At 57.6% G+C, this 19,692-nt stretch overlaps 1 protein-coding gene across 1 annotated transcript in view; it reads right to left on the reverse strand.

The window, feature by feature from the left end:
* Positions 1 to 19,692, reverse strand: part of HMCN2 (hemicentin 2) — a gene marked incomplete at its 5' end in the record, with an annotated part of 150,276 nt that overhangs the window by 36,118 nt on the left and 94,466 nt on the right. Inside the window, 21 exons of the mRNA XM_082842097.1 lie at positions 381 to 505; positions 594 to 753; positions 842 to 985; positions 3,694 to 3,825; positions 5,408 to 5,489; positions 6,200 to 6,402; positions 7,376 to 7,489; positions 7,663 to 7,824; positions 8,594 to 8,690; positions 9,319 to 9,506; positions 9,914 to 10,027; positions 11,664 to 11,882; positions 12,727 to 12,877; positions 13,236 to 13,378; positions 13,815 to 13,928; positions 14,053 to 14,226; positions 15,078 to 15,269; positions 15,962 to 16,048; positions 16,481 to 16,594; positions 17,751 to 17,918; positions 18,958 to 19,239. Of these exons, the coding sequence (XP_082698223.1) occupies positions 381 to 505; positions 594 to 753; positions 842 to 985; positions 3,694 to 3,825; positions 5,408 to 5,489; positions 6,200 to 6,402; positions 7,376 to 7,489; positions 7,663 to 7,824; positions 8,594 to 8,690; positions 9,319 to 9,506; positions 9,914 to 10,027; positions 11,664 to 11,882; positions 12,727 to 12,877; positions 13,236 to 13,378; positions 13,815 to 13,928; positions 14,053 to 14,226; positions 15,078 to 15,269; positions 15,962 to 16,048; positions 16,481 to 16,594; positions 17,751 to 17,918; positions 18,958 to 19,239 (3,165 nt within the window). The remainder of the gene's footprint in view (positions 1 to 380; positions 506 to 593; positions 754 to 841; positions 986 to 3,693; positions 3,826 to 5,407; positions 5,490 to 6,199; positions 6,403 to 7,375; positions 7,490 to 7,662; positions 7,825 to 8,593; positions 8,691 to 9,318; positions 9,507 to 9,913; positions 10,028 to 11,663; positions 11,883 to 12,726; positions 12,878 to 13,235; positions 13,379 to 13,814; positions 13,929 to 14,052; positions 14,227 to 15,077; positions 15,270 to 15,961; positions 16,049 to 16,480; positions 16,595 to 17,750; positions 17,919 to 18,957; positions 19,240 to 19,692) is intronic.

Consider the following 19,692-nt stretch of genomic DNA (forward strand, 5'->3'; position numbering starts at 1 on the left):
AGGAGGTGGCGCCGATACCTCGACTTCTGCCACGTGCAGCCATCGGGTAGCAATCATCACGTGGGTCTCAGGCCCGCGCCCCACCCAGGTGATGATGAAGCCCACTGCCTGGGGGTGTGGGTCTCTCCTTTATCCCGACTCCCCCACTGTGCCCCTGGGCTGTCGCAGTTGTGCCCCTAGTCTGAGGATGGGGCAGAGGCCCGGACAGGTCAGCCTGGCCTGGCTCACAGAGTGGGCACGGCTGGGGCTGCACCAGGGCTCCCGTATCCGGGCCCTGGCACCACCCTCCAGGTGCCCCAGTGGAGGCCCCACGGCGGCCAGGCTGCTGCCGCCCCGGGACGGTGGGGCGGCCCGGCTCTCCTCGCCCCTCAGCTGCTCACCCAGCACGTTCACGGTGTGCAGCCTGGCGTCCTCACCGGCCGCGTTGTGGGCCACGCAGGTGTAGGCCCCCGAGTCCGAGGCCCTCAGGCCCTTTAGCACCAGGGAGCTGCCCTCCAGGTAGAACCTGCCCCGGGGAGGGAGAGCCGGGAGCAGGTGCGTGAGGGCCTGCAGGCTTGCCTCCTGGGGCGGGGAGGTCACAGGCTGGGTCTTACCGGAGGTGGGGGCCGGCGCCCTGGCCCAGCGGGCCACCGTCCTTCAGCCAGGCCACGTCGGGTGGTGGCTGCCCGTCAGCCTCGCAGTCCAGCCGCAGCCCCTGCCCCTCCAGGATGCTGTGCTCCTGCGTGGCGCCCGAGCTCCGGATCCGGGGGGCCACTGTGGCAGAGTGGGTGTGGTGAGGCCCGGGGCGGTGGCTGGGGCTGGCATGGGGGTGGGACACGGGGGGCGCAGGGTGCAGACGTACCCAGCACGGCCACCACGAAGTCCTTGCGGGCCTCCGCCAGGGCATTCTCGGCCACACACGTGTAGGTGCCAGCCTGGTCTGGCTGCAAGTGACTCAGCTGGAGGCGCCCCCCCCGGGAGACCACACCACGTGCCACACTGCTTTCTGTGGGACAGAGGGGTGTGGCAGGACCTCACCTGCTCAGACCCACCGCCCCAGCTGCCACCACTGGGCCCAGACAGAGAAGTCTCGTGACTCCCGCAGAGGGCGCCTGACCCCCACACTCACAAGGCTGGAAAGACCCTGGGAACCTTGAATCACCCAGCCCTTTCTTATGCTCGTAGGGAAACTGATGCCCAGACGTGGGCCCAGATGTGGGCAGGGCCTCTAGCCATTTACGCCACGGCCTTCCCCAGCCTGGACTTCTTTGATTGTTCTGGTCCTTACAACCAACCCCTCCCTACTTCCCTCACTGGGGACATTTCTTCCCAAGGGACTCCACTCCCTTTATTTTTTTATTTTTATTTATTTTTCTGGCCATGCCATGTGGCAGGCAGGATCCTAGTTCCCCGACCAGGGATCGAACCCGTGCCTCCTGCATTGGGAGCTCGGCATCTTAACCACTGGACAGTCAGGGAAGTGCCCCCCCGCCGCCCCCTTTAGAGTCCAGGGCTTGCTCCTCTTCCTGTTGACGCTCAGGCCCAGCCCTCATCTCCCACCCTCCTTCCAACCTTTCCCTCCCCGCACCGATCAAGGTGAACCAGCCACTCACTGACTCCAACATAAGTCCAGTGTGGGGCTTCCCCTGGGCCTCTGCTCAAGCTGCACCCCTCCCCCAGCCTAGAATGCCTCCCCCTCGCGTTCTCCAGCAGCACCTCTGCCCCAAAGCCTTCTCTAACTGCACCAGTCCAGACTGGTCTGCCCTCCCCCGGATCCTCATCTGTCCAGCCAGTCTTTCAACACAAAATGTATTGAGCAACTACTACGTGTCCAACAGCGAGAGAGCTCGGGAATCAAAGATGAGTGAAACGTGGTCCCTGTCCTCAAGGAGTTCAAAATACATCAGAGACAGCGACACAGGTACAATCCTGTGTGCCCAGCCCTGTGAAACCCTGACGGAGCATGGAGAGACCAGGCCAGGCTTCTGGAGGAGGTGAGTCTCAGCTGAGACCTGAAGGTGAGTCTGAATCAGCCAGGTGAAAGTGGAGGTGGTCCGGGGAGCCTGGGATGAGCATTTCAGGGAGGAAACAGCGCGTGCCAAGAGCTGGAGCCGAGAGAGAACAGGGTCCACAGCAATTCCACTCCCAGGTATATATCAAAGAGGAAGGACAGCAAACGCCACACAAACACCTGTACACAAACGTTCACAGCACTCTATCCACCATAGCCAAAAGGTGGAAACAACACAAATGTCCATCAGATGGTGGACAGATAAACAGAACATGATATATCTACACAGTGGAACGTTCAGCCATAAAAAAGAAAGAAAAAAATTAACTTAAAAAAGGAATGAAGAACTGACACATACTACAACACGGATGAACCCTGAAGACACGATGCTAAGTGGAAGGAGCCAGTCACAAGAGGTCACGTGTTGTATGATTCCACGTGTTATATGAATTGTCCAGAACGGGCAAGTCTATAGAGACAGAAAGTAGGTTAGCGGCTGCCTAAGGCTGGGGCGGCTGGGAGTGAAGGCGATGGGTAAGGGATTTCCCTTGGGGTGATAAAGATGTTCCAAAATGATAAACAACAAGGTTCTACTGTATAGCACAGGGAACTATATTCAATATCCTATGATAAACCATTATGGAAAAGACTATAAAAAGAACGAATATATGTATGAATCACTTTGCTATACAGCAGAATTTACACAACATTGTAAATCAACTATATTTCAATTTTTTAAAAAAGAAAATATACAGTTGGAAAAAAAATGTTCCAGAGTTGATTGTGGGGATGGTCTGTGATCATACAAAAAAGAATTGATTTGGATGCTTTCATTGGGTAAATTGTAGAGTATGTGAATTACATCTCAATAAGGCTGTTATTGAGAGAGAGAAAGACAGAGACAGACAGACAGACATAGGCATATGCAAGGAGTCAAGAGCAGCTGGGTCTGTCTGGAGCACGCAGCAGGGCAGGGAGAGGGGGGCTGGCCCCAGCCCCGAAGGGCCTCCTGGGCTGTGGTTCTGAGGACTCCAGGCACGAAAGGATTTTCAGTTTCAATAGACAACTGACCCACTCAGAGCTGCACTTTGTGATCCCTTCTGCCCCGGTGGAGCCTGCATTGGAGGCATGGAGGAGACCAGAGAGACCAGTGTAGGGGCTGCTGCCCTCACCCAGGGGTGTGGACAGTGGTGGCTGGAACGGGAAAGGCTATGGATGGAGAGCAGGGCTGGCACCAGAGGCATTTATGTTGACAAGACGAGGTGTCTACTGACCCATGGGTGGGTGGGTCGGGGGAGAGGAAGAGAGCGGGGCAAGGTTGAAGGCCTGGATGGGGGTGACCGACAGCTGGGCCGAATGGAGCTGAGTTCCTGGAGAAGGAGCAGCTTCGGGGCCAACGCCAGGCCCAGGGTCGGGCCAGCTAGACCCTCAGCACCCACGCTGCATTTCTGTCCCGTGGGAGCTGACTATGGACACAAACACAAGAAGCCACTGAGCCCCCGCTCAGATGGTCCTCGATGTTGGGATTTCAAGGCCAACAGGGTTGAAAGACAAATCGGGGGGGATGGGACCAACAGGGCACTGCCAGCTTTTGATTTTGCCAAGTAAGAACCGTTAACAACCAACTACCCCTTCTGTTTTCACTGCCATTTCATTAAATAAAGGACTACTTGGCGCCAAAAGATAAGGACTAATGCACTCACCAATAGGCATTCTGTCTTTCAGCCAAGTAACACTAGGTGCAGGGACTGCAGTCACGTCGCAGCTCAGGACCAGGGGGCTTCCAGCCACCTGACTCACGGTCTCCGTCTTGGGGTTCTCAAACGTTGGGGGCACTGCAGGAGAGAAGCCAGATTCCCAGAATCCTAAGACCCTGCCTCCTGCTTCCTTCCTCTCAGGCAGATCAGGGATGCCCGAGAAGCCCTTCCCTGTGGTTAGGAGTTGACATTTTATGCCTTGCCATTGATAATGATATGAGTTGTTTTATTCGCAAATGTAAATACAACCAGCAGCTGGCTATTTCAAAACATTTACAAAGCAGAGCCCAGGCGGGGACCACTTAGCCCAAGGATGGTAAATTTCATGGCTATTGCACCAGCATACCTTAGACTATGCCAGGGCAGACATCACTAATTGATCCCAACACTCTCCCCTGCTCAGCCAGGATGAAGTCATGCATCCCAGGTAGCCACTACCAGTGGAAAAGAGATAGCTGTGCTCAGGATGAAACATCTTCTCCCTCAAGGACCAGACATTCCTCCCTTCCCACTGTTCATTAAGGTGGCCACCAGGAGAAGAAGCTATGAGATTTGAGCAGCAGACCTGGTGTCAATAATTTTCAACACTGGTACTCAATATGGCTCAGGGTTGAATCCATCCACTGTCCCCCTTTTGGAGAGGCTACAGGGTTTGGCATGTGCAGCAGACAGCTGGTGTCCCCACAAGCTGTCCATCCCATCTTGCACGGGGTCACTCAGGTAGAAACTACATTTCCCAGTGTCCCCTGCAGCCTGCTGTGGCCAGCTGTCAAAGTTCTCACTCATGGGATACAAGCACAGGGGACAGATGCAACTTCTGCATCACCCACTTAAAATAAAAATGCTTGCCCTCTACGTCTGCTCATTTCTGCTTCGTGGGCTGGGACAGGATGCGACATGGACAGGGACAACCCCCAGGGGATGGGAGATCAACAGGATGGAAGGATCCTGGTCCCTAAATTACCACTTGGTAGGTACAGATCTACCCTCCAGCCTAGACACTCACCTCTGGGCTTTTGGATAACAGAGGTAAATGTCTCTCTTACTTGATTCACTGTATTTTGGGGTCTTTCTGTTACCCAGCTGAGTCTATTCCCTAACCGACACAATAGCTGATCCTGAGGAAATCTGGCCAAGGCTTCATCCCTTGCTTCCCTAGGCAGCTCCAACAGGCTCTCCCTCATCCCCAGCTTGAGCTACACGCAATGAAATGCCATCTATGTTCCATTCTTGGGCTGCTGGGGCAGGCACCTCAGGGCTCAGGCGGGGGTGACATGGCCCCTGCACTCCGAGGGTCTGATCTCTTAGGGCTCCTGTCCCAGTGCTTCCACGCCGGGCCCCGGGCCCAGCACTTTCTAGACACAGTCATGGCAGACCACAGATGGAGCACTTCCTGGGTGCCACACAGGCAGGTACTACTTTTAGCTCCTTTTACTGAAGATAAAGCTGAGACTCAAAGGGGTAAAGTCACTCTACTGAGTCCCACAGAGCAAGTCATTGGCAGAGTCCTATTCGGATCCTGGTCTTTTCAATTCCAGATCTTGTGCCCTAAACACTCAGCCACACCTTCCCTTTCCAGCGATGGCCCTTCCCATCCTTGGCAACTCCCTGTGCTGCTAGGGGTACCGCAGCGACGCTGGCAGTCTGGTGCCCGGCTTACCCTGGACCGTGAGGATGAAGGTCCGCACGGCCTCCCCGGCTGTATTGTGGACTCTACAGCTGTATAAACCTTTATCCGACACCTGGGACAGAGAGAGCACATGAAGACAGTGTGCGGCTGCAGTGGGGATACCTACGGCTCCCCCAAAACATCCAGGTCCCAGAACCTTCCACAGCAGGGACTCCCCAAATATGCTGGTCCTGCCTGGGAAGCCAAAGGGGAGATGGGACCCTCTGGCCTTTCCCAAGAGCCTTGAGATGCAGGAGGGCCGATGGAAGGTGAGTGCACAGGATGCAGACCCCACCCTTCCCTGGGGCTGCACGTCTGTCTGTGGAGCCTGGAGGAGAAGGTTCCCTCACTGTGGGGATGGCGCTGAGTCAGGAGACGGAACCCAGGTGCAATTCGAGAGGAGCAGCAATTTTTCATTCAAAGAACACTTGTGAGTGTCTCATCCATCCCAGGGAGGGGCGTGGGCAGGTGGAACACACTCCCGGGGAGCCACAGCCAGAGGGGCCTGCAAAGGCCTCTGGATTCTGGGGCAACAGGCAGGCGGATCTGCTCCAAGTGATTCTGTGAGTCAGTGTGGCGCCCGATCTGGGGCCCCGTGCTCTTCCCACGCCTCCCAGCCCGGACGCTGCCAATCATCTTGGATTGGGATCCTGCAGGCCAAGGAGGCCGCAGGCCCCCCATCTTGCCACCCAGCTGCCCCCCATGCCCACCCTCGGCTCCCCAGGACCAGGAGGTGACATTCCCAGGGCTTCCCGCGGCTGCCCGCACCACCAGACATCTCACCTGGGTGTCCTGGATCTCCAGCCTCTGCCCACCCAGCAGAGCTTGGGTCCTCTGTGCCAGGACCAGGGGCTGCCCATCCTTGTGCCAGGTCACGGTTGGCTCGGGAAGTGAGTCTGCCTCGCAGCTCAGGACGGCCTTGTCCCCCGCCTTCACCAGGACCACACCCTGGGGGCCACTGGAAGCCTGCCTGAAGGTTGGGGGAACTGGGGAAGGAGATGAGCTGAGTGAGGAGCGCGGCCTTCCCCGTGTCCTCCCCGGCTGCAGCCGCAGGCTAACAGCCTATGGAGAGACAAGGTCACGCGGTGGACCCCGCCGCAGGGGATGACACAGACCCAGGGAGCTGGAAGAAGAGAAGCCAGGCCAGCATGCCAAGGGCCCGCTGGGTGACCTGGGAAAAGCCTCTTGCCCTCTCTGGGTTCAGCCTCCCAGTCGGGGGAGATGCTGTGACAACCCTCCTAGGCTCTTTCCTACACAGGGCGGGCCCCAGCTAGGTTAGGGCCCTCCATGCGGGTCCACAGGCCCATGTCCCTCCAGCAAACCAGTGCAGAAGCTCCCACCCCAGCTGTGAGCCCACAAGACCTGGCACGGTGCCGGGCGCACAGTAGGTGAACAGGCCCAAATGAATGAACCTGCCCCAGGGCTTGAAAGAATCCTCCAGGGAGTGCTGGCTCATGACATCTTGGGCCAGCTTTTCCCCAAGAGGATTCAGAAGACCAGAAGCCCCCCAGAAGGTTCCATGCGGAGAACTTCGTGATCCATCAGGCTTGGGAAGGGCCCTTCCTGGGCCAGCTCTGGCTGTTATCCTGCTGTCCCCTCCTCAGCTTCACAGCTCACGGGGCACCAGGCACTGGGCTAAGGGCTCACATACCATCATCTTACCCTTATACCAACCATCACCTTACAGCTGAGACACCCAAGGCTCGGGGAGGGGAAGTGACTTGCCCAAGGTCACAGAGCAAATAAGTGGACAGCTGAGTTTCAAACCCAAGCATGTCCAAACGCTAAAAACTAGGATCTTAACCACCATGCCCCCCTGATACCACTGCAGCAGAGGGCACAGGGCATCCCAGGCTCCCCCAGGGCCGGCTGCCCCTCTCCTGGCTGTGCTGTCTGAGGGTGTGAGGGCTGATTGAAGGAGTGGGGGACAGTGCAGGTGGGGAGACAGACAGGACATACCCAGCACGCTAAGCTGCACCAGCTTTTGGTCCCGGCCGGCGGCATTGAGGGCCTCACACATGTACATTCCCGAGTCCGACGGCTGTGCCCGAGCCAGCTGCAGCGTGTGGGTGCCTGCCAGGGGTGGGGGAGATGCCCCTGGTACCAGCGAACAGGCCCCAGCCCCCAGCCCCCACGCCCACAGTCCTAAAGCCCTCCCCGACAGCCAGTCCCGTCCCAGGTTTGGGGAGGCAGCTCTGCTCTCCCACAGAGCCTCAGAGCTGGGTCCCCAGCCTCAGTTTACTCACCAGGCAGGAGGAAGACTTCTTCTCCCGTGGAGAGGGCCCGGCTGTCCTTGTACCACGTGACTTCAGGGCTCGGGTGAGCGTGGACCTCGCATGGGAAGGAGACGCTGCTGTTGAGGATGGCGGTGACCTGCTCCGAGTTCAGACCCGCGATTCGTGGTGGGACTGTCCCCGCGGCCACCAGGATAAAGAAAGACACATGACGACGCATACCGGCAGGGAGCGGACAGCCAGAGTGAGACACAGGGCCTTCACTAGCTCCTGGAGCTTCAAACCTCACTGTGCAGCAGCTCCTATCTGTCATAACCATCTTACAGATGCGAACACGGGGGCTTAGGGATCAGAGAGGGAGAGTCACTTTTCCAAGGTCACTCAGCTGCTCAGTGGCAGAGCCAGACTATCAATTCAGGTTTGGGTCCTAGACCTTGAGTAATACCATCATCCCTCCGCCCCGAGGCCACAGCTGCCCCACAACTGGAGGCAGAGCTCATGGCCACTGAGGTATATATGTGTCACAAGAATGCAGAGGTGGGGAGGGCCGGCCGACTCCAGGGCGGGGAGACCCCCACTGGGTGACATCTCTGAGTCTGTTTCCACAGCCCTAAAATTGGGCTAACCTCTCAGCTATGAGTCCGGGGAAAGTACTCAGCCCCCCGCCAGGTACACAGCAAATGCGCGATCATGGTGCTGTAAGGCCTCAGAAGATCCATTCTTCTGGCAGCCCCCGAAGCTGCTTAAAACTATCTAGTGATCAGGGTCCCCCACATGCGCTCCTGGGGTACGGCTGGCACTGGCCCAGAGCCCAGGACACTGGAAGGACCGAGGCGCCGTGTCTGCCCGCACGGTGAGTCCTCGGAGCGCGGGGGGCAGACCCAGAGCACCAGCCCCTCCTCAGCTGGGGAACCCAGGGGCTTTCCTGCTCAGCCCAGCTCACCTTGCACCCTGAGGGTGAAGAGCTTCTCCGCGGAGCCCGCCGGGTTCTCGGCCACACACATGTAGCTGGCAGCGTCAGCCACCTCTGCCGTGGACACCTGTGGGCGCATGCCACCGGCCGGATGGCTCTGGGTCCCACCGGGAACTAGTGTGAGGGTTCCTCCCACCCATTCCAGGCACGGCAGGGACCAGGAAGACCACCTTTGCCTACATGCAGCAACGCTTAGGGGCTCACCCCACAGCCATCTAGGGCTTTCTGTGACACCTAGGGGCATGCGAAGCTGACGGATGATTCCCCGTAGCAAACTAGATGGTGACAACAGTCCCCTCCCCCAGCCCCGAGGAGGGTGCTGTGTGCTGTGTTGGACTCCAGGGGTGCCGTGGGGCTGTGTCTGGACACTGGGTGGCCAAGGAGCTGCCCGAGGTCCTAGGTGCTGGGCACAGCTCTGTAAGCGTCCAATGGCATTCCCGAGGAAGGCTGCCCTGTGCCGTGCTGGGCTCCAAGTGTGGCACGCCTGTGCGTCCTTTTCAGGTGCCATGCGTAGCCCAGCAAGGCTGCTCACATACGATTATCTGGTGGGCTGAATTAAATCCCAGGGGCTCCAACGTGGTTTCAGGCAAAGAGCCTCATTTGGCACAGAGAGGGGTCAGCTCATCGGTCCTCAGACAAGCAGCACTGCGTCACAGCAGCCGCTGCCTTCAGCCCAAGCAGGGGGTCGCCCTGACCTGCAACACTTGCCCGTCCTCCAGGACCTGCAGCCACGGGCTTGGGGAGAAAGGCAGCCCGTTCTGGAGCCACGAGATGGTGGGCACAGGGTTGCCCAGGGCCGGGCACTGTAGGCTGACGGTGCTGCTGGCGTTGACAGTCACCTCCTCCACCAGCTCCTCTATGGCACCCAGGATCACAGGTGGGGCTGGGTGGGGGGGAGAAGAGGGTGAAGAGTGGGCAGCCACCCTGGGAAAGGTCCCTGGGGGGGCGGGCATCGAGGCAAGAACACCGCTTGGTGCCGGGCACTGGCTGGGGCTCCTTGAACCCTGCCCACCAAGCGCTCCCAGGCCCTGCCACAGCTAAGGAATCTGGGGCACAGAGAGGGCTGTGATTTGCTCAAGGTCACACAGCTAGGAAGCAGTTCACTTGCAATTTGAATCCAGTCCTGTCTGGTTTCAGAGCCCAAGCTCGTAACCCCTACCTTACCAACCTCTGAGTACAGTAGGACTGAACATGCTCTCTACTTGGACCCCCTTTGGGAGGGGGCCCCTCATGGGACCTGTAGCCATGAGACCACGCTGCGCCCGCCCGCCCCCAGGCCGGGCCACTCACTCAGCACCAGCAGCTGGTAGTGCAGCCAGTCCGCGCCCACCTCATTGGAGGCCTTGCAAGAATACCTCCCGGCATCTTCCGCACGCACCAGGGGGATCTGCAGGACCCGGCCTCCTGCGGGGACGTGGGGACAGAGGCCTGAGCCAGGGCGAGGAAACCCGCTCTTCCCCCTGGAGGGGACCTGGGACACATCACCTCCCCCCCGGCCACTCCCGCTCCCCCACCTCATCTGTGAAACGCAGAGAATCGCCTGCTCTGCTCAGGTCACGGGTCAAGGGGATCAAATAAAGCACAGTGGCAGCGTACTCTGTGCCAGGCCCTGGGCTGAGCATTTCCCTGGCCTCTGACCCCGTGTGCTGTCACTACTCCCATCTTACAGATGGAAAAACTGAGGCTCCCAGAAAAGAGTGCCCAGCAGTGCTGAGCCCAGCTCCTCACTGAAGGCAGAGGGAAGGGGCAGAGAGCTTGGCACATGTCGGCAGAGGCTCTCAGGAGGCGGCAGTGGTTGGGCGTGGGGGCAATTGGGGTGCAGCACCTGGGACCCTCTGTGCACAAGAGCCAGCCAGGGCCAGAGCCTGGCATCTGTGGGACTGGAGCTGGTCTCTAGTGGAAGCTGGGCTAGGGTCGCTGTGTGCTCAGGACTCTGGGTTGGGGGATCTCTGACCCACGATGTGGTGGGCTGTGAGCAGGGTTAGAACCAGGGGCTCACTATGTGCAGAGCCAGGAGACAGTAGCCGGGATTTGGGGAGGTGGCGGCCACGGCTGGGGGAGGGGTCACTTGATACATGACGTTAATCTGTGATCAGGGCCAGAATTAAAGTCAGCTGTGACTGTGACCACTGTGTACCCAGGATTAGGGGTCAGTGGCCAGGGTCAGAGGCCAATCAGCATGTGACTGAGCTCACTGCATCCCTAGGTCAGAGGGCAGTGCCAGGTTAAAGGTCAATCGAGCTTTCCGTAAGCATTGCCTCTCCCAGATCTCCAAGAGGCAACCTTCTTCTGCAAGTACCAAAGTACAAACCCTGGAATGACCCTGTTCATCCTGCAGCCCACATCATCCCCCTCTGCTGGACAGCGCCACAACTGGCCCAAGCCTGGCAGGACCAGGCAGGACCTGGCAGGACCCGGCAGGACCCCATCCGGGCTCTGTGTCTCGAATACCTCCCAGTTGTGGGCCACCCTAGGGAAGCCAGGCATTTCTAAGTCCCATCCCCGGAGCCTTTTAATTCAAAGTCATCCACAAAAAACTATTCTGAAATAAAGCAGTTGTTTACAAAAATTAAATAACCTTAAAGAAATATTTAAAGTTGTAAGAAGAAATTTAAAAGGTCACATAAGCCATGAGCTTGGACTCTGGGTGGTCATCAGAGCCCAGGGAGAGATTCTTCAGCATTTGGGGTCACAAGGTCTTAATAAACGAACCGGCCACACCTCCAGAGAAAGGGGCCAGGACATTACAGATGTTGAAGCCCAGAGGTGGGCACGGCCGAGATGAGAACCTCTGTTCTAAAAACCAGAGGCAGAAAGGGACCCCATTCTAGCCTTCAAACTGGTAAAGAACTTCTAGCCCCGGTTTACAAAAGGCAGCTAAGGTCCAGAGAGGTCACGTGCCCTGCCCGGGGTCACACAGCAAGCAGCACACAGGAGAGCTCAAGGACTTACAGAAAGGCAGAGGAGACCAGCTCTGATGTGGGTGTGACCCTGGTGCCTGCCTGCAAATGCCCTGCTTCTCTCTGCAGCCCTGGCCTACCTTGCAGAACAGACACCCCATCTGTGGCCGAGAGGGGCTGGTCTTCCCTGTACCAGGTGAGCTCCGGGGGTGGGACCGCGTTGGTGTCACAGTACAGGTAGGCGGGGTTGTTCTCCACGATCTCCCGGTATTCCGTCACCCCACCCCGGGCCTCTTCCTCTCGGGACAGGGTCTCAAAGGCTGCACCAGCATCTCCCACCTTCTGGAACATGGGGGGTACTGGGGAGTGGGGGACAAAGCCATTAGGACCCACAGCTGAGGGATGGGGATGAACCGCTCAAAGAGATTCCCGTCCCAGCCCCTCCCCAGGCACATAAATTCCACCATTTGAGCCAAATCCTTCAGGCAAGGCAGTTTTTGTTTGTTTGTTTTGTTTGTTTGTTTGTTTTGCGGTACGTGGGCCTCTCACTGTTGTGGCCTCTCCCGTTGCGGAGCACAGGCTCCGGACGCGCAGGCCCAGCGGCCATGGCTCACGGGCCCAGCCGCTCCGCGGCAAGTGGGATCTTCCTGGACCGGGGCACGAACCCGTGTCCCCTGCATCGGCAGGCGGACTCTCAGCCACTGCGCCACCAGGGGAGCCCCAAGGCAGTTTTTAAATTCACTCACTGCTTCAACCAGTGTTTACTGAGCAACTACTATGCTGGGCACTAGGATAAGTTTCCTCTCTCTGGAGCTCGTGTCTAGTGGACTCAGTCTTGTGACACGCTGGTATTTCTCAGAGGAGAACGCCAGATTCTAAGCGTTAGCCAGAATGTATGCCTTGGAGCACAGAGGCCCCTCATCACTGGCTTTTTGAACTGGGGGAGCCCTCAAGGTCACCTGATTTGATCACCCACATTTTACAAAGGTAAAACCAAGGCCTGGGGGGCAACAATGTCCTTGTCACAAGGTCAGTTCATGAAAGAGCCCAGGCCAGGGGCTTGGGGGCCACACATACAGACAGCGATAAGAACAGAGCCCTCCCACCAGGCCACCCCAGAAGCACTGACACTCCCCACCCCCAGCCATGCGGCCTCGCAGTCCTACTGGCCCACGCCCCACCCCTCCCTGTGGCCCTACACACCCTGGATGAGCACGTTGAAGTCCTGGTCATCCTCGCCAACCACATTGGTGGCCATGCACACGTATCGCCCAGAATCCGAGACCTCCGTGGGCTGGATCTGGAGTAGCTGTCCTTCACCAAGGATGTGGACACGCTGGTTGGGGGTCACGGGCTGAGGGTGGAAAGAGGGGAAACAGACATCAGAAATGAGGGGCAGAAAGCCCCCAGACGAGTGTACTTCTATTTTCACACAATTTTTGGAACACAACATAACGTGATAAGAACACCCCGACAATTTTGTAACACCAAATCCATACAACTTAAAAATTAGAAGAGGATTCAGTGAGGGTTTAATGTTCGTGAGACTTGTTTCCTATAAAGAGTTGAATTTCTTATTAAAATACAAAGGGTGGGGTGGGGCCCAGGCCAGCTCTGGGGCCTGATGCCTTGACTGCCTTTTCTGGAAGCTTCCAAGCAGACAAGGGGGACCAGACTGAGAGCCTGAGGCTGCCAGGGTGTCCCGGGCTCACCTGTCCGTCTTTGTACCAGCTGATGGTGGGTGGGGGCGTGGCCCAGCACTCGCACTCCAGGGTCAAGGTACTATTGACCTTGGACTTCACTTCCTTCACGACGACCTCCCCGGAGGGGTCATCTTTGGAGATGGAAGGGGGAACTGAAAACCACAAAGCAGTCTGAGGAGCAGGCCCGCAGAAGAGGTGCTGAGACCCTGCGCTCCCCCTGGCCCCGGGTCTGTCCCAGAAACGGGGTGTTGGCTCTCTGAGAGTGGAGGGACTCTGGAAACCCACCAGCTCCTGGGGAGAGATGGTTACGGCACAGGTCAGGTCTGAGGTGGGGGGATTCCTGGGGTGACCTCTGGGAGCTCTCTTGGGGGTACCAGGTCTCAAGTTGTGGGGTCTCTGGTTGTACCACAGTGTGAGTGGCAGAAGGAAGCCAGGACTGGTGTGGCTCTGGGCGTCCACGTGGCCCAAGTCCTAGCTCACTGGTTCCCTCCTCCTAGGTCCTCGGCCCTAAAATGACTGAGCCGGCCCTGGCTGGCCAGTGACCATCAGAGGGCACCCGACTGGTGCCCTGGAGGGTCCCTGACTCACTGAGGACTTCCACGTGGTAGTTCTTCATGGTCTCGCCAAGCTCATTGGTGACCACGCAGGTGTACTGGCCCGCGTCTTCCTTCTGGGCATTCAGGATCTGCAGCCCGTGGGTGCCTGCTTGGGGGGCGGGGGGCAGCGGGCCACCCCCAGGCATTCACTTAGGCTCCCTTCCTCTGACCCAGCCCGACGACGCGTCACCTGCCCCCTGTCTCCCTCCTCTCCACCCCGAGGGCATCACCTGGGAGCAGCTGGACGTTGTTCAAGCCCTCAAATGGGGCCCCATCCTTCATCCAGGTGATGGTGGGGGAGGGAAAGGCCAGCGCCTCGCAGATCAGGGAGATGGGGTTGTTGATGGTCACGGTCACCTCCTCGTCAGCACCGTCCTCGCTCACTCCCAGGATGGTGGGAACCACTGCGGTGGGGCAGGGAGTGTGCTCGTGAACGGAGATCCCCCACCCTGGGCCCAAGGACCCAGAAGAGCCTCAGACCCTGGTGCTTGGCTTTTGCTACTTGCATCGCACAGAGGGGAAACTGAAACTCAGAGGAACCACGCACCGTGTGGCCATGCTTGAATTCAGGCCTGGGTGACCCAGAGCCCAGGCTCTCCGTCACTAAGCAACACCATAGGGGAAGCTGGTCAGTTGTGCCTCAGTTTCCCCAATAGTCTCTTAACATCCAGAATCTACTCATTTAACCAGAGCCTTCCCAATTCTGTTTGTGGTTCCAATTGTTACCACTCTCTGAGCAGAGGTGGGGATGGAGTTTCACTCCCTGCTGGGTAGAATAGCTCTGCTTTCATTGGTCTCCACATTTTCTCTTTCAGCTCTCGCTGGGGACCCTCCCTTTTACCAACAGCATTTTAAGAAACAGATCTGTGCTCCTCTCAACTTCTAGACCCCTGTTTCTCCTAACGAGACAGTTCATGCTGATGGCCCTTGGGAGACTGCCTGCCTGGGTGTGAGCCCCGACCCTGGGGCCTGGAGTCTTGTCACCTCTCTAAGCCTCAGGGCTTCATTGTTGACATGGGGACAAGCACATCTCCCACCTCCTAGGGTTGTTGAAAAGATCCAACTAATCAGGCCTGTGCAAATGCCTGGCCCATGGTAGAGGTTCAGCCTATAGGGCTGTTATTATTATTGTTGTTGTTGTTGACGTGGAAGAAAAAATAGTAAAGTGCTTTGTGGGAAGCTGTCTGTAAGGAGCTGGTCACCTTGATACCAGCCTTCCGGCACCGATGGCAGCCAGAAGATGCTTAGCACTTACCCAGGACGCTAAGTCGGAAATGTTTGGTCTTCTCTCCTATGGCGTTGGCCGCGATACAGGAGTAGTGGCCTGCACTAGACAGGTTGGCCTGGAGGACCTGCAGGAGGGTTCCATCTGGAGAGATGCGGTGGGCATCTCCGCCAGCCAGGGGCCTGCCATCTTTGAACCATGTGACCTTGGGCTGTGGGTGGCCTGTATGCAGAGGGGAGAGGCAAGTGAAATGCTTCAAACAAGAGGTCAGAGGCTGCTCCAAGATGGGTTAGGGGACATCCATTCTCCACCTCAGTCCAGAGGCCCATGTAACAGGGCAAGACACAGAAGCAGCCACCAGGCCTGGCCTGGGCCCTTTCCTATGTGGTTTGATTGCCTTTTCCTTACCCAGGTTGTGGGCAGGAATGGCTTGGTACAGACAGGCAGGACAGAAAGGCAAGTTATCCCTTCCATCCGTCCATCCACCCATCCATCCATCCATCCATCTCTCCCAGCCCACAAGCATTAATGGGAGCCTACTCTGCTGGGCACTGGGGGAACCATGGTGACAAGGCAGCCCTTGGTCCTCAAGGAACTCAGAGCTTGGCTGGGGTACACAGGTATCACAAGGCCACTATGGTCCAGTGTGGTCAGTGCTGGGATAGGGGAGTACTGGGACCTGTAGGAGCCCATGGGCCCAGAGGGTCGGCCAAGGACTCCTTGTGGAGGGTCCTGGAAGCTGAGCTCTGTAGTCAGATGAGTAGGGAAGAGTGTTTGGGGCAGAGGCACAGAGAGTGCAAAGGCCAAGATGGTGAGAGACCCTCCTGGGGGCAGGCAGCCCAGATCTCCGGGGTCCCCCTCCTTCTCGGAGCTGCCTCTCACCCTTCTTCCAGTTCACTGCGTGTGTCCCTTACCCGTGACATTGCACGTCAGGCGAGCCGTCTGCCCCTCGGGAACCTTGATTGCCTCCTCCAGGTCCTCGTTCTCAATACTGGGAGGAACTGGGAGAAGCAGGGAAGACAGACACTAACTGACCACGCTGAACAACCACGGAGCAGGAAGCTAAGAGCCCATGGTACCTCTCTTCCATTTCCCCATCCCCTCACGCCTGCCTCCATGGGGCTGTGAGTTTAATAAACCCCAACCCTAACCCTCAGCAGCTGGCTGAGGGAAGTACCAGTGCCTCTGGGAGAAGGCCCTGATCAGAGGAAGGCAGTTGGGTGGTATTGAAAATCTTTTCCCCCTTTCATCTGGGGTTAGTTCCAGCTGTTTCTGGCAAGTTCTATGGCAGCCTCAGAGAACAGGTTGTTGATGAGGCAAAGAAAACAAGGCTTGGCTTCTCCCTCCTGCCGGTGCCAGACCCCACCTCCAGAAGCTCCCAGGCCCGAGGGAAAGGATTGGTGGGTGCCCACGAGAATGGGGCGGTGACATACCCAGGACCTCCACGCTGAAGTTCCTCTGCACCTCCCCAACCTCGTTGCTTGCCAGGCACGAGTAGAGGCCTCTGTCTCGCTCCTGGGCCCGGGTCATCTTCAGCATCCAACCACCTGGGGAGGGGGGGAGTGGGCTCCACGCACAGCTATGAGCAGCCTTCTGTCCCAAGCTGAGCCCAGGCTGCCCGCCAGGAAGAGGAGCATGCCAGGCATTATATTTAGAGGTAGAGGTGTCTGCCTCCCACAATGTTCCATTCCTCAGACGGGTAAACTGAGGCCCAGGAGGGTAAACAGATAGATGGAGCCCCCTGGACATTAGATCTACACCAGGGTAGACTTGAGGACCCTGTTCTAGTAAGAAGGATCTGTCACCTGGCTACCCTCTCTTCTGTGGGTTGGCTGGGGCTAAAAGGACAGCAATGGTTTATGTAGTCCTGGCTCAGATCAGAACCCTCATTCGACTCTGATGGACCTGGTAAAAGGCCACCGTCTCCCAAGGACCTCTCAGAGGTGAACCAGCTCCTCTCAGAGGAATGCAAGGATCTCCTAAGACCAGCCCAAGGAAGGTAGATACACATCATCACTGCTATTCTTGCACCCAGGGCAGACATCACTAATTGATCACCACTCTCCTTTCTGCTGGGCCCAGGTGCAGTCTCTGAATTCATATCATCACACTGAATCTGGCGGCCCCCACCAAGCGCTCAGAAGTGGTGCACAAGGGGAAACTTATTTACCATCCCAGCTTTGGCTGCATGGAACAACTGACGGGTCATTGAGGCTGAGCTTCAGGGGGCCTGGAAGTCCCTGAAAGATTCTGATGGGATATTGCCTCTTGGGCCTCAGTTTCCCCATTTGTATTCCAGCAAGAACCATCACAAACCAACTCTGTGAGGAAGATGAATATTCAAAGGAGAAAGTGCTTAGATCAGCATTTCCCAAAGTTTGTTACCGTTCCATGCTATGTTTCATAGGTGCCGTGAGAATTTTTTTCCGCAGGACTTATCAGAACCTTGACTATACAGATGGTCACTGTGAGTCTCCAGGAGAGCAGACAGGAAGCCTTTTCCAAACTTATTTAAATCTGATTTTTTTTTCCCTGGAGCACCTCACCTGACCAGTGTTTTTGGGTGCACTCTCGGGGGCCCAACCGCTAAAACGGTTATCCCAACCAAGCCTGGCAGTGCAGGATCAGAGGTCACAGGCATGTGATGGACAGAGGTAGAGGGCCAGACCCGATAACCAGATACTCCCCTGACCGGCACCTTACCTGCCAAGAGGTAGGTGTCCTGCCCAGGGCTGATGGGTTCCTCCCCTCGGAACCAGAGGACCCCTGGAGCCGGGATGCCTGTGGCTTGACAGAGCAGCGTCAAGGGGCTGTGCAACACAGCCGTGACATTGGTCAGTGGGTCAAAGTCTCCAACGAGCTCTGGGGGCACTAGACACGGAGAAGAAGCCACATTCAGGATGCAGACGGGGGCTGTACGCTCCTGCTTGTCTCCCCACCAATGCCCTCGCCGAGGACCCCCGCCCCCCAGTCAGGGAAGCCTGAGGAGCAGAAGCGACAAGATCAGAGCTGCTCCCACTGAAGGGTGTGAGTGATGGCCACGGGCTGGGCTTTGGTAACAGGCTTGGGCCCCAGTTTCCCCGACCCCTCGTTGGAACGCCAGGAGAATTCGACAAGGACATGTGTAGAGCGCTTAGCACAGAGCCTGGCACGGAGCAAAGACTGAGCAAATGAGACGGGAGTTAGAGCAAAGGGGAACACCAGATGGGTCCCTAAATCCACAGAGCAGAGTTCCATTCAGAAAGGAAGCCACACCCTATCAGGCAGGGATAGGTGGGCGAGGCTGGGGATCCCAGCAATGATGGAGACATGAGAGGGTCCTCCCTAAAGGACCCCTGCCCACCTCTCCCTCCTTGTCTCTCTCCACTCCCTGCCTCCACCCTGAGGCATGCAGTAGGAGCTCAGTAAGAGATTGGAAGCACAAGGCTCTTCTAGCCCCCGTGAACGTGCCCCAGCCCTCTGCAGAGTCTGTTCCCTATGCCTGGCACACTTCCTCTCACCCCGGCTCCCGACGAACACCTACCCAGCCTTTGCATTTCAGCTAAAAGGTCACCTCCTACAGGAAGCTGCCCTGACTTCCCAGGACAGTGGTCAGGATCTTCCTGATCTCTCGGGGACCCTGAATTCCCCCATCACATATGAGTCATGCAGGATAAAGAATGCCCAGAACAGAGGAGGGGAACCGCAAACACGGGAGACAGGAGGGAGGGAAATGAGGGCCATTTGGAACCAATCCTGATTTTGAAAGCAGTGCTTGCAGCTTCTTCCAACAGGAGCCCTACCCAGAGGGGTCCGACTCCTGGCAGAACAAGGGGGTGGCCCCAGGAGCACAGCTTGGGGACGGAAGCAGCCTTGCCTTCTCCAGTCTGGTCCCCTTCCTGCCCTCCTCCAGCAGGCCGCAGGTCCTCACCCAGCACAGAGAGCGAAAACCTCCTCTCGGCCCTCCCGGCCACGTTCTCAGCCATGCAGCTGTAGCGCCCGGCGTGGACAGCCCGAGCCCGCTCCACGTGCAGCCTCTGACCCTGGCTCTGCAGCCGCAGGCCAGGCTCGGCCCCCACTGGCTCGCCGTCCCGCTCCCATGTCACCCTGGGCGGGGGTTTCCCTGTGGCGTTGCATTCCAGAGTGGCCTCCTCGTCCTGGACCACGGACAGCTGTGTGTGGGGCTCCCGGGGGCCCGTGATCTGAGGGGGAACTGGCATGGGGAGAAAGCAAGTCAGGGAAAGTGGGCCGCCGGGCACCAAACACGCGCCACATGCCAGGCTCTGGGCTCGCCTCCATTTGGCCTGTGTTCTTCCATGTCCCTTGCTGGCTGTGTGACCTTAGCCAGGTGACCTCAGCCAGGTGACCTCGCCTCTCTGGGCCTCCACTTTGCATCTGTATAATGGGGTCAGAAAAGTCCCCCATGGCCCCCTCTCCCACACCCTGTGAATCACAGGAAGGCCCGCCGTTCGGATAACGAGCTCACAGAACAGCCCTGAAGATTTGTGAGGGGTTTTCTTCCTTAGAAACCAGAGGCTTCCCGGAACTTAAACAGCTGTTAGGACTAGCCGAGGGTGAGGGATTATTCCACAGGTGGGGTTCTCCCCAAGATGCTGAACAGCACTTTTTTGGTTTTATTTTCTAGAATGATTTTTACAAGGTTGAG

The sequence above is a fragment of the Leucopleurus acutus genome (genome assembly GCF_964270905.1).
Source record: "Leucopleurus acutus genome assembly, chromosome: 7".
Lineage (NCBI taxonomy): Eukaryota > Metazoa > Chordata > Mammalia > Artiodactyla > Delphinidae > Leucopleurus > Leucopleurus acutus.